Source organism: Ochlerotatus camptorhynchus, unplaced genomic scaffold, assembly GCF_037179485.1.
Source record: "Ochlerotatus camptorhynchus isolate MF236.1 unplaced genomic scaffold, CSIRO-AGI_Acam_v1.1 ptg000416l, whole genome shotgun sequence".
Lineage (NCBI taxonomy): Eukaryota > Metazoa > Arthropoda > Insecta > Diptera > Culicidae > Ochlerotatus > Ochlerotatus camptorhynchus.
In genome coordinates, this window is record NW_027040902.1 from 1,279,535 (window position 1) to 1,291,884 (window position 12,350).

At 40.8% G+C, this 12,350-nt stretch overlaps 1 protein-coding gene across 2 annotated transcripts in view; it reads right to left on the minus strand.

The window, feature by feature from the left end:
• The window catches only part of LOC135711020 (carboxypeptidase N subunit 2-like), a 403,442-nt gene that overhangs the window by 5,209 nt on the left and 385,883 nt on the right, over positions 1–12,350 (minus strand). For both annotated transcript variants that reach the window (XM_065233761.1, XM_065233762.1), the window contains 2 exons: positions 9,906–11,026; positions 1,427–1,587 (listed from right to left, as the gene is read on the minus strand). In XM_065233761.1, the coding sequence (XP_065089833.1) occupies positions 1,427–1,587; positions 9,906–10,712 (968 nt within the window). In that variant the 5' untranslated portion in view covers positions 10,713–11,026. The remainder of the gene's footprint in view (positions 1–1,426; positions 1,588–9,905; positions 11,027–12,350) is intronic.

Here is a 12,350-nt window from a genome sequence, read left to right on the forward strand (position 1 = left end):
TTTCATTGACAGTTACATTGAGTACCCAGGACCACATAGGACACTTCTAGACATGTTCCGGATGCCTCATGGAAGTGGCCACTTTCTTAAATTCGTCGTTGTAATTTTGTTCAAGTCAAAAACCCTGGAATAAGTTTGGATAAAGCCAATGGGGCCCTAGACAAGCAATATGATCACCAATAATCTTAGTTTTGAGTTCTCTTGTGATTTAATGTGTCGCATGATGGGTGTTGGCCAAGTTTCGAAAATGACCACTTCCATGGGGTATCTGGAACATGTCCAAAAGTGGCCAATGTGGTCCTAGACACTCGTTTTGACTGCCGATGAACATGATGTTGAATTCCCATGTGATTTGATGTATCGCATAATGGGTTTTAGCCAAAGACAGAAACTGGCCATTTCGTTGGGGAGATGCCCAATGTGCTCTTGACCACTTACTTTGACCACTGTTGTCTGTATATTTTTAATCTTAGGTGATTTCATGTATTGCATGAGGTTTGAGAAACTTTTGGGCCATTTTGCAATAATGACTGCGCTTATCCTGGACATGTTACAGTCGTATATCAGAACGATATAAAACAGAGCTGTTTTTTTTATTAACCTGAAAATCTCCAATCGCAGCCCGCTTCCAGATGTCACAGACTTGATTAAATTTGCGTTTTTGCAATTTATATCTTTTCCACTTTCGGGACACCTTTTTCTGGTGGCAATGTGATATTTCTCGGTGCTGTCAATTTTCCCACAAGGAAACCATATTTTCGTCTGGCTTTGCACTCTTCCCAACTATGATCCTTCATGGAAGGCAGCTTCATTTTGTTCCTCGTTTTCACCTTCTAACCAAAAAGCGAAACATTCCAACATTTCGAAACTTTTCCACTGCTACCGCCCCGTGCAACCCAAAACCCACTGGGAGAGAAAAATGACACAAATGAAGATGTATAGTCGTCGCCTTTGTACGACCAACTGACCCAACTCTTTCGTTGTCCTTCGCATTTTTCGCCAAGCAAAGCATTAGCAAGGACCGCCTGGAGAGTTGTGGTTTTCCTTATGCTTTGCTGGGCACTTCCGTGCAATTCGAAAGAAAACCGGGGCTTAGCTGCTGGTAAATTTCAGCTTATGCACACACGCTCGCATGTGTCGACAAGCTGCAGTATCCTCATTTAGAAAATAAAATGAAGAAATTGGAATTGAAATAGGTTTCCATGGATGGAAACAAATGGAATCTCTGCAAAGTTGAAGAACTAATTAGATTTCTATTTCCAGCATAAAAAAGCTCACTGCAATCGTCATCTTCCGAATGAAGCTCAAATGGCAATTATTAACACAATCAAACCAATTTATATTCAGATTGATTCAATTGTTCCGATCGATAAATTATTCAATTAGCCAGCATGCTGCCAGCACCAGTTTGTGTTGGTGTACTTACCGAACGTCTATCCGCTCCAGACGGTCCAATCGGTCCAGGTGCAGTTGCCGCAGTTGGAACAGATTCAGAAACGCGACCGCGGGCAACGTGTCGAAATTGTTGCCACTCAGCGATAAATATGTCAGATTACACAACTTTGATAATTGCAGTGATGGCACGATCTGGAAGTATAGTAGATACAAACACACATTGTAGATGGGTTATGGAATACAAAAATCAGTTGGTTGTGTGGTGATGGTGATAATTGCTACTGCAGAAGGAAGGTTTAGGTAGAGGGCAGGAAGTGGAGAAATGCAAGTGCAGTCACTGGTGCTATAAATTATTTATTAATTAAACATTTCCACGTTATCTCCGGTGATGATTTAGAAACATCGCACAGTGGGATTTTATTGTCAAAGTTTGTCTCAGCTTTAGGCACTTTGATGGATAGTTATGGTCGTTTCTAGATTCGTATTATAGCTTATAGTTATAGCTTATTTCAACTTTGGCAGTAGGTACTAAACTTCACTACTATTTTTGAATGAACAAAATTAACTTTGCTACTTAACGGCACCGGTGGTGTAGTGGTAAGCGTGATTACCTCTCACTCCAGAAGGCCTGGGTTCAATACCAGTCGGCGCCGCCGGGATGTTCTGAGGCATAACATCTCTGATCACGCCTTCCTTCGGATGGGAAGTAAAGCCGTTGGTCCCCGGTTCATGAGTTGATGGGTCGATAGGTAGGGTCCAGGTGTGGGAGCTGCCTTCCTGGCACGTCGGTAGCATTGGTGCTCAGCACGGAAAACAAGATCGACGGAAAAAAACAAACCAAAGGAAAAAAAAAAAAAACTTTGCTACTTGTTTAGAAGATGTTAAGTTTATCGGGTTGTAGGAGATATATTTACACCGTATTTAATAATCATTTGCTTTTTAATTTCTCTCTAACCATGTCTCTGATCATTTATCGGTTGCCCCAGAAGAAGAGGACAATATAAGAATGAATCCAAGATCTGTCGAACGATACACTTTTCTTCATTTTACTAAACAACTCGATCATTGCATAGTGGTCCAGGATGCCAATTTAGCTGCATAGTAGTCCAAGAGGTTTTGTTTTAACATTTAGACGTTTGGTGTCTTCGGAGAAGTTTTTATAAAGGCTGACTATGAGGGCCACCACTGGCTGGGAATACCGCTCACCGCCCCTCTCCAACGGGGGAGTTTGGTAAAGAGAGATGATCAAACCGATTTGAACCTTCCTAAAGTTGTCCTTGCTCGCTTTCTACTCTCTATATGCAATTTTCACACTGCCGTACTCTTATGGAACTATCAATTCTGTACTTTTATCCCCTCATCTACGTATAAGAATTACCACCTTAGTCTGTTATTTGAAATTAGCATCTTCAACTATGTAACTCGTTGACTTCACGCAGAAGTAATACTAAACATATAGTCAAAGAACTAATGCAATTTTGATCAAAGTAGTCGATCGCGTTCAGAAATAACGTCAAATGGAACTCGAAAGAAGAAACCATACTGTGCACAAACAGCTGGAAAGTCCGGAGTGGTCCGGTTTCAAGCTGGCTAAAGTGCTGAAGATGCTAAAAACAACAGTTTGTCGAGTGCTCAAAACCTACAAGGAAATCCTGAGTGAGGAAAGGAATCAGCTGACCTACGAAAAAACTGGAACCTGGGATCGTCAGCTGCGCAACAAGGTGTTGACGTGCGTTAAAGCCAACTACGGTCTTCGATCCGAGATGTGGTCAGAAGGTATAACGCCAACTTTAAAAACGGTGCGGAACATCCTTGCCAGGGAAGGATACAAGTCGTATAAAGCCAGTAAACATCCGAACCGCCACATGAAGCAGAATTCCGTGACCAAAAAGCGTGCAAGGCTCTTGCACGAGCGTGCTTTGACGAAACACAAGGGCTACACTTTGATCGATGACGAAACATACGTCAAACTCGATTTTAGCAACCATTAATGGAATTTTTAAACTTATTGAATCACAAATTACAGATCTTTTTGTGCGTACCAATTTACTTTTAATCAGCTTTTACTTAACAAGTTTTTCTCTTGGTCGATATAAACTTTTGGGTGGTCCTTAAACTAATTGATGTTCAAAAACCAAATTTCTTATTTTTGAAAATAAACGCGTATGAAATTCAGCAAAGTTGTAGATGAGATAATTTAATACTACTTTGCTTTAAAAACATTTTTTCTATCGCTTAACGTTCTCAATTTAGAGTAATTTTTCGGAAATTATTTAGAATGTACCCACACTTGATTCGTTTACGATGCGTTGACGTAAATTCGACAGTACAGTACCACCGGCGCCAACTTTTTTTTTTAATTTTACTGTAAAATCAATTTGACTTTAGTCATTTTTAGAATATAATAATTTCTTTACAAATAGAAATACAGACAATTATTTTATAACAAACAGGAGGCTGACAAACAGGAGGAGGCCTCCCTCAACTCAGTCGGTAAATACGCAGTTACAAAGCAAGACCATGCTGAAGGTGGCTGGGTTTGATGCCCTGTCCGGGCTAGGAATTTTTCGGGTTGGAAAATTTCTTGACTTCCTGGGCATAGAGTATGATCAAAGATGAATACTAAGATGAAAATGTCGGAAGAAAAACTTTCAATTGTAGTGTCCTCTTTCGCAGTCCCTTTCATCCAATGAATCCCCCAGTATGCAAGGTAATTTTGTGGTGTTGCTGCCCCCTCGGTAGAGTTGAAATTTTGCGCGCTTTTTTATCAAAACAATCACACCAAAATCAGAGATGTCCCACTTTTTAATTACTCGATTAACAACTAATCGATTATTTTTTGTTCGCTGTGCTGTCATTTTTTCATCAATGAGAGTGCAAAACTTGTTTGAAACGATCGGTGATGATTCTCTGCAGAAGTTAATGCTTATATCGGCATGATATAACCGATTACAAATATTTTAATGTTCGGTTCGTTAATCGACTAATCGATTATCCGAATGAAAATCGGCCATCACTAGATGAATGTGAAACGTCATTTCAAATATAAGGAGCGTACATAAATAATTATACAATTTGAAAGGGACCGGGTCTAATCACAAATTACGTCCCCACGGTAACTGAAATAAACACGAGTGTTCACCGGTTGGTACGATTGTACTTGTAACCAAATTATATTAATGCATAAATTTATAACATTCAAACGTAATGGTTTGTTATGATGAAAGGAGCTCGGTGGAATAGCAGCGACTGATTTTGATTACTGAGCATAATATTGCGGATTCAAACTTCATTTTCCATGAATCTATTTCATTAGTTTATGTTTCATTGTTGAACGTTCAATGGATCATTCGCAATATTTTTATGGGTCATTCGTACAATTTCAATGCTCATTTGGCATCGAACGATCTCAATTAATAACTGTTGAAATGTATCTAGAACAGAGATCACTAACCATGGTCGAGACAGGTACTGTTATATTTTGGTATTTGAGGTGAAAACGCACCCCGGCACCGTGGAGTTGGTTTCCTACTTAGCGCCCAGGCACAGGCTACGCTCATAAAGTGGGAGCCTATTAATTAGAGGATAATCGTTGCCAGATTTAGAACACGGATTCGAAACCTTACCATAATCCAATGTTTTGCGCCAAACGATGCTGCCGAGCTACAGGACAAGAAGAATGATTACAGTCAACTGAATGCCGTCGTGGATATAACCCAAAAGGGTGACATCAAGATCTACACTGGCAACTTCAATGCGAAGATCGGCTCCGACAACACGGACTATGAGCGTGTCATGGGACACCATGGTCCGGGTAAAATTTTGTGGCTATAACGACATGGTGATAGAGGGCTTGCTCTTTCCTCATCGAGCAGTGTGCAAAATCGACCACATCTACATCAGTCGAGACGTCCGTAAAAGCAGCGCCGTCATCGCGTCTTGCCATCACCTTCTAATGTGTGAGATCCGCCTATACATTGCACGGATCCAGCGGAGGGAGGAGAGGCTTGGACGACGATTCAACACACGCCGACTAGACGATCAAGCTGAGAAAATATCGTTCGTTCAAGAACTTGAGACCCGAGCAGTGGATGTTCCGGAAGAAGAACTGTGGACGGCCATCAAGAATGCCTTTATCGAAACAAGTGAGAAAAATCTGAGTGAGCTGCGCACTCAGCAAAAAGAGTGGATCAATGATGATACCTGGCGAATGATTGAGGAGCGTAAAGAAGCAAAAACCGAGAAAGAGCGAGCGAGAACCAACAACCAAGCCCGTCAACAGTATTTCGCTCTAGAGACGGAAGTCAAACAGCCGAGCGAGGGTAGACTCCCTGACTGACAAAGAAGAGAAAACCGCAACAACTGGCGATATCTGCCTTATATACGATATGGCAAACATACTGTAACATACATAAATTAATAATTGATCTATACAAAATTAATACACGCTCCTTTAAAAACACCCAAATGATTCATAAAATTTTGAATGATACATAGACAATGTCACTTTGATCCAAATTTTATGAGAAATTTAGCAACACAATTGAAAAAAATGTACCGCAAAATTTCTAAATAATGAGCAATACGAATTACCCATAAACATATTGCGAATGATCCATTGAACGTTCAACAATGCACCATAAACTAATGAAAGAGATTAATAGAAAATCAAGTTTGAATCCACAATATTATGTTCAGTAAGCAAATCGGTCGCTGCTATGCCACCGAGCTCCTTTCATCACAACAAACCATTACGACTAACGATCGCTAAAGCCAGGGCAACATGAAGCTATTCAAATAGAATCGATTTTTTCCGGGGGTCGATCATATTTTTTCCGTTTCTATATAAACAGCAACATTTTATAAAGTGTGATTTCAGCAATAGATGTCTCTGGGAAAAAGGTTTGTTATTTTTTTTTTCAAAGACTGAAATCGGAAAAGACCTCGATTGGAAAAAAAAAATTATGTATTCTTCAAGATCGCATTAGATTAATTTTTAAAGTGTTTTAATTGTCGTAACATTTTAGATTTTGAACACTACGTTAAGTGGCGAATGGATAGTAGGGCCGATTGTTATACAGTGATACAATAAACTCCGAATTTTTTATAATTAGGATAAAATAGTCCTCCTATTCCACATAGAACTTTTGAGATCCCGGACAAACAACTGTTTTGAAAAACATTAGAGACAATTTCAAAGATGTTGAGGCTAGGCCAGTTTTTCACATTACTAAACATTTAAAATTTTCAGAATTTAAAAAAATATTTAATTAAAAAATAAGGCCTCAGATATAAACAAAAATACTCTTGGACTAAAATTAAACTCAAGGATTTTTAAAACTTAACACTTAACTTTTGAAGAAATGTCTACAGAATTTTGATCAGAATGCCAAATGAGTTTAGGAAGAGTTTTAGTTCTTTAAAATTCTATCTCCCTTTACTAGAGAGTGTCTGAAAATAAATCTAAAGGAATCCAGAGGACAATCTCAAAAAAATGTGAAAATAAGTTGCAGGTGATTTTGAGAAGCATTTCAGGAAAACTTTAGGGAAACTATGGGATAATCCCAAGGCAGCTCGGATGAAACTTTTTTTTTATGATTATGAGCAGAAGTTCAGAGAACTCTGAAGCAACTTTTAGGGATTTTCAGGTAGCATTCTAGATGAATTCGGGAGGAGAATTCAAATAATTATTATATGAAAACCTCTCTTAATGATCAGAAAGGGATTAATTTCAAGCAAATTTAATGCTGAATATATCTTAAAAAAAAATTCAATTTCTAACTGAAAATAATTTTAACGAAAGTTCTACGAGAATCCATTATGATTTTGGAAGAATTTAAAAAGATTATTATTTCCTTAAAAATCTAAGTAGCCTTTCAGATTCTGACATAGAACAATATTTGGAGATTGCAAAAGTTGACAAAGAATTATGTGTTCAAGGCTAAGGAATTACTAAAAATTCGCACTTCAATCATTTGAAAACATTATCACCACCTTAGGGCTTCAAACCTTATCAAAGCTCTAGGGCATTGCTATTTTTTAGATCTAACTCTTATGTTTTGGTATCCCGAACTAAGGAAAAGTTAAGAATTTCGAGCTTGATTCAGAGGCATGAGCATGATCGACCGCCCGCGGGTGCTACTCTGTTATTGCTGGATCAGTTGTAATTACACAGAGATCTAATAGACGATGCTTGGGACTGGCATTCATCCTCTATGTACAAAAACTGGTGATCTCAAACTAAGCAATACCAGCGGCATTCGCGTCCTAACGCAGGTCAAGAAAGGAAAGGGTAGGATTTACTGGCGTGATACACGCTATGTTGGAAGCCGAGAAATCCTCTGCACTTCAAAGATAAATCACTGGAATGTTGGATAAAAGGGGTGGGCTTGCAGCAGGATTCGTTTTGGTTAACGATTAGCTGAATTGATGTCGTAACGATCATATAACGCGAACAAGCTTGGGATTTAGGAGTTCTGCTCCTTTTATTACAACACGCCAATTATCGATTTGTTGTTATTCGAATGTATTCACATTAACAAATAAAGCGATCACCGAATCTTGAATGTGGAGGGGCTTGGGATTAAACTCATGATGTTCTACTCAGTACGCAAAAATGGTCACTCTAAGGCCACCAAGCCCCTCATATCACACCATACAAGCTATGATCGCGTTAATATTGCAACAATTCAAAACCGACCCCGACGGTGACGTCGATGACGATGTCAAGTTTCACAATACACATGATAATCAAGCTTTTCTTTTTTCAAATCACTCTGTGCACAAAAGCAATGCACATCGCAAAAACCTAACAATAGATCAGTACGGTTGAGTCACAGTGCCAACAAAGGAATGCGAGAGCACAACAAGTATGTGTACTTCCTTAGGAATGCGTTCAAACACTGAGTTCATCGCAATGAGAAACAGTGTAACCGAGATGACAGACCCTTGCGGGATGCCATTCTCCAGCAATCTCGAGGAAGAGGTTGCGTCAGCGTTCAAACACAGAACCTACGGTTCTGTAGAAAGTTTTCTACGTAGTTAAACATACATCCTTGGAAGTCCCAGTTCTTGAGGGAAGTCAAGATAAGAAGCTTCCATGTCATATCATATGCCTTGGACAAATCGAAAGAGACTACATCTACCTGCAAATCTTCCGACGAGGCCTTGTCCAATAAATGATCGTGCTCAGAGAAGAACGTCTCCGATCCATAGCCGCATCGAAATGCATGTTGCTGTGGGTGAATCCGTCCTTGCCTCTCCAGCTCAGTTGACAGACGACGATTAACCATCTGCTCGAGTGTTTTTCCCATGCAGCTCAGCAGGGTTATCGGTCAATAACCATCTGTTTGGGTTTTATCCTTCCCAGGTTTGGGAATGGGAATAACCAACCTTTCTTTCCACTCGTCCGGTATCTGGCCAGAAAGCCAGATCTTGTTCATTGTGTCAAGAAGAGCCAATCGGCCGACAAGAGGTAATCTCCTAAGCAGGGGATACCCAATGTCGTCAGGGTCCGCAGCCTTACCAATGCCGCGGCGCAGGGCCCAGTTGAACTCTTCAAGTTCGAATACCCTGTTATAGTCGTTAACAAGACTACGCTGCCTGTCACGGGAGTAGCGGTACTCTCCCACATTAGAAGCGTTAGGTTCCTATAGCTGTGTATGGAGACTCCATACACAACCATAGGAACCTAACGCTTCTAATGTACCGAAACTGTAGGAGTGTTTACCCTAAATGTAATAAGTCTTCTAATAATCAAGCACTCACAGCAAGTGAAAGTGTAGCGACTCCACTGATTTAATCATCTGATTTTTATTTTAATATTCATACATAAGATCTAACATAGGAAAACGCTACTTCCTATTAATGCAGTGGTTTCTCTAATAATGACGAAATCATACCCACAGTGCGAACGACGACCCGCCCTACCTGGGTGGTAGTTGATTTTGCGTTTCGGTATGTTCATTAGGGCTTGTCCGCGGTCCGTTGCAGTTGTCCCGTTCCACATCGGATGGCAGATACTACCTACCTACGTAGTACCAGTCATTGTAGGCACTGTGTTTAGTATTAGTACCTCCACGGGATACATAGCTGCCCACCTCCTGTACGTCCGGGAGTGGCGCGTTGCCTCCAAAAAGCTAAATTATGTCCTCATGCTCGTTTCTCGTGTTGGATTCCGTGCTGCAACTGTTGGTGCTGTAATATCAGCATGCACGCATTCACGTGTGTGTTGTTACCCGTTCGTCAGTTTCCCTTTCATACCATTTCCCCACCTAAACTCCGGAGTAATTATTTGAAAATGATTTATGTAAATGGTATGAATTTGAATATTTTATGAGCATTTCGTGCGCCCGCTAAATAGTGTTAGTTATGACCACAACACCAAGTTTGACTGCAGGGAAATTATGTCACGCCGCGGGACTGGATTTAAATTCTTATGAGCTTTAATGGTTAGGCATGGATAGGGACTTAATAATGGATTTCAGCGAGTGAAAACAACGTGTACTTACTGTAAAATTATTATCCGTGAGGTCCAGGGCTCGCAAAGCATTCAAGCCATGGAATGCACCGTAATCTAGTTCGTTGAGGACATTGCCGCCTAGTTTTAGCATTCGCAGCTCCCGCAGGTTCACGAAGCTGTCGTTGGCAATGAACTCGATCAGATTTACGGACAGGTCGAGCGATTGCAGCCGGGTCAGATGTTCGAGGTTATGGTCGTAGGGTACCTCGAGCACTTGATTGTTTTGGAAGCACAGCAACTCCAGCGAATATAGATGCCGCAGGGTTCCATGATCCAGCGATATGATAGCGTTGTTTGCGAAATCAAGTTCCAACAGATTTCGTAGATCGTGGAACGCAGTTGGATGGATCGTTTCTATTCGATTGTTACATAGTTTCAACACTTGCAACCGATCAAGACCTTTGAACGCATCCTTCGGGATATCAACGATAGCGTTATCACTCATATTTAGCATCCGAAGATTTTGTTGAGTTTCGAAGTTCCTTGACCCCAGACCTTCTATCTTGTTGAACGAGATGTCCAACACCTCCAGCCTGTGGTAGAAGCTCAACGTAAAGTGAACGTTGGTAATCCGGTTGGATGTCAGATTGATGTACCGTACATCCGGATTGAGCTGGATCGGGACCACGTCCAAACCGGCTCCGATGCACCACGTGCGCGCTGTTGGATGCATCTCGCACGTGCATATCGACGGACAGAAGGAATACACTTGCCGAAGAAAGACCAGCAGGATCAGCGTGGTCGAATAGATGATAATCCGACAGCTGCTTGCCGCCGGTCGTAATCTTGTCGTCATTCTGCGTGATTTGTAAGCGAACCAAAACCAAGCGGCTGGTGGTGATGCGTTCGTGCTCCCGGGATGATGCGAGAGGTTTTAATTAAAAACGGGTACAACACAGCAGCGGTGGCAGTTGTTTAGTGGGACGTTGTTTGTGATATTTGGGTGACGTCCAACAGCGGTGGCAATGATGGTCATCGTCAGTAACTTCAGCTAGTCAGCCAGTCGTGTTTGTGCAATCCCGTCTCAACTCGGTAGTAGCGAGTGGCTTTGTACTTTCACCTAGATTTGCGGTACACCTCACGTCTCACTCCGATGACAGCAGTCTGTTTCTGGGAATGAAGAAAGTAGATTTCAAAGAAAGGGATTAACATTAATTGCCAGCACGTGATGAGTTCTAGTAGAGACAGATGGGTGGAATTAGATATGTCGGAAATTATTTGGTTGAGTTATTGTATTATTTTTTTTTTCAAATGCGGTACTATATTTTTGTGACAACAAATTTAATAATTATTACGAATCACTGCCATCGGAAAATGCGTTAAAATGCTGTTGTTGTGTAGCGTTTTAGATGGTGAAAGAACACCGTAGGTAATGTTAATGCATGTAAGGGCTATTTTAGGACTGATGATGCCCCGAAACGTGGGATGTAAAATATACTACCGATTCATAGTCATGACTACTTCAAACTAGGGGAACAGAATTTTTAGTAATCAAAGGAACACATCTTAGTCCTTGTTACTTTTTATGCCTTGTTAATAGTGATAAGTCCTCGGGTTGCTTGGACCGAGGATGATCTTGAAACAAGGAAAAAATGAGTTAGTTGTCTTCATCTATGTGATTCCTAATCTTCTATTCGTTGTTCCCTAGTTTGAAGTGGTTAAGACTAGGGTTCTGATGCATGGTCATTATCGCTGTCATTCCTTAATTTTGTTGCTAAGGAATCCAATTTTGAGTGCTTTTGGAGGGTGTTTAAACACTCCGAAGGGTATAAATAGCGGGACCTTTCAATTACAGTCGGATCCTTGCGATAAATGCAATGCGATAAAAACAATGACAACTGTAAAAAAAAAATCGAATACTTCATCATTTTTCAATAGTGATGAAGTAATACGACATGCACTAAACTAAGGACACGGGATACAATAGTTCAAATTACTGTTCGCAGTGGTGTTAGGTCCCGTATAGAGAAAAATAACTGTTCATGATTGCTACGGTGATGCTACATGATCAAAATCGAGGTGTCAAGAAACATTCGATCATTTATTTTCGTACATTTTACTATTACCAAGTACATATAAAGGATGTCCACAGCAAGGGGTAGGTCACTCCGCGTACCAATCTTTGGTCAACATTTTTCTCAGCGTGCCGCAAGTGTGCCGGTCATAGAGCAAGCTGCGAGTTTTTGTAAAATACGAATATTATGGTATATTTGGCAACCCGAAATTTCTGACAGCTTGAATGTTTTAGTTTGCAATCGCAAGGATAACATCGGTCTAGTGACAACCAAGGAGGAAGCTGGCGCTGGCGAGATGGACCGTGAGCGGTCCGAGCCGTCCAACAGGATACAACAAAGAAAACAAAAAGCCGGAGAGCAACCGGAAGTGTCCCCGTATCGAAAACCGTTGGATGCGATAATTGAACGGCCCCGAAAAT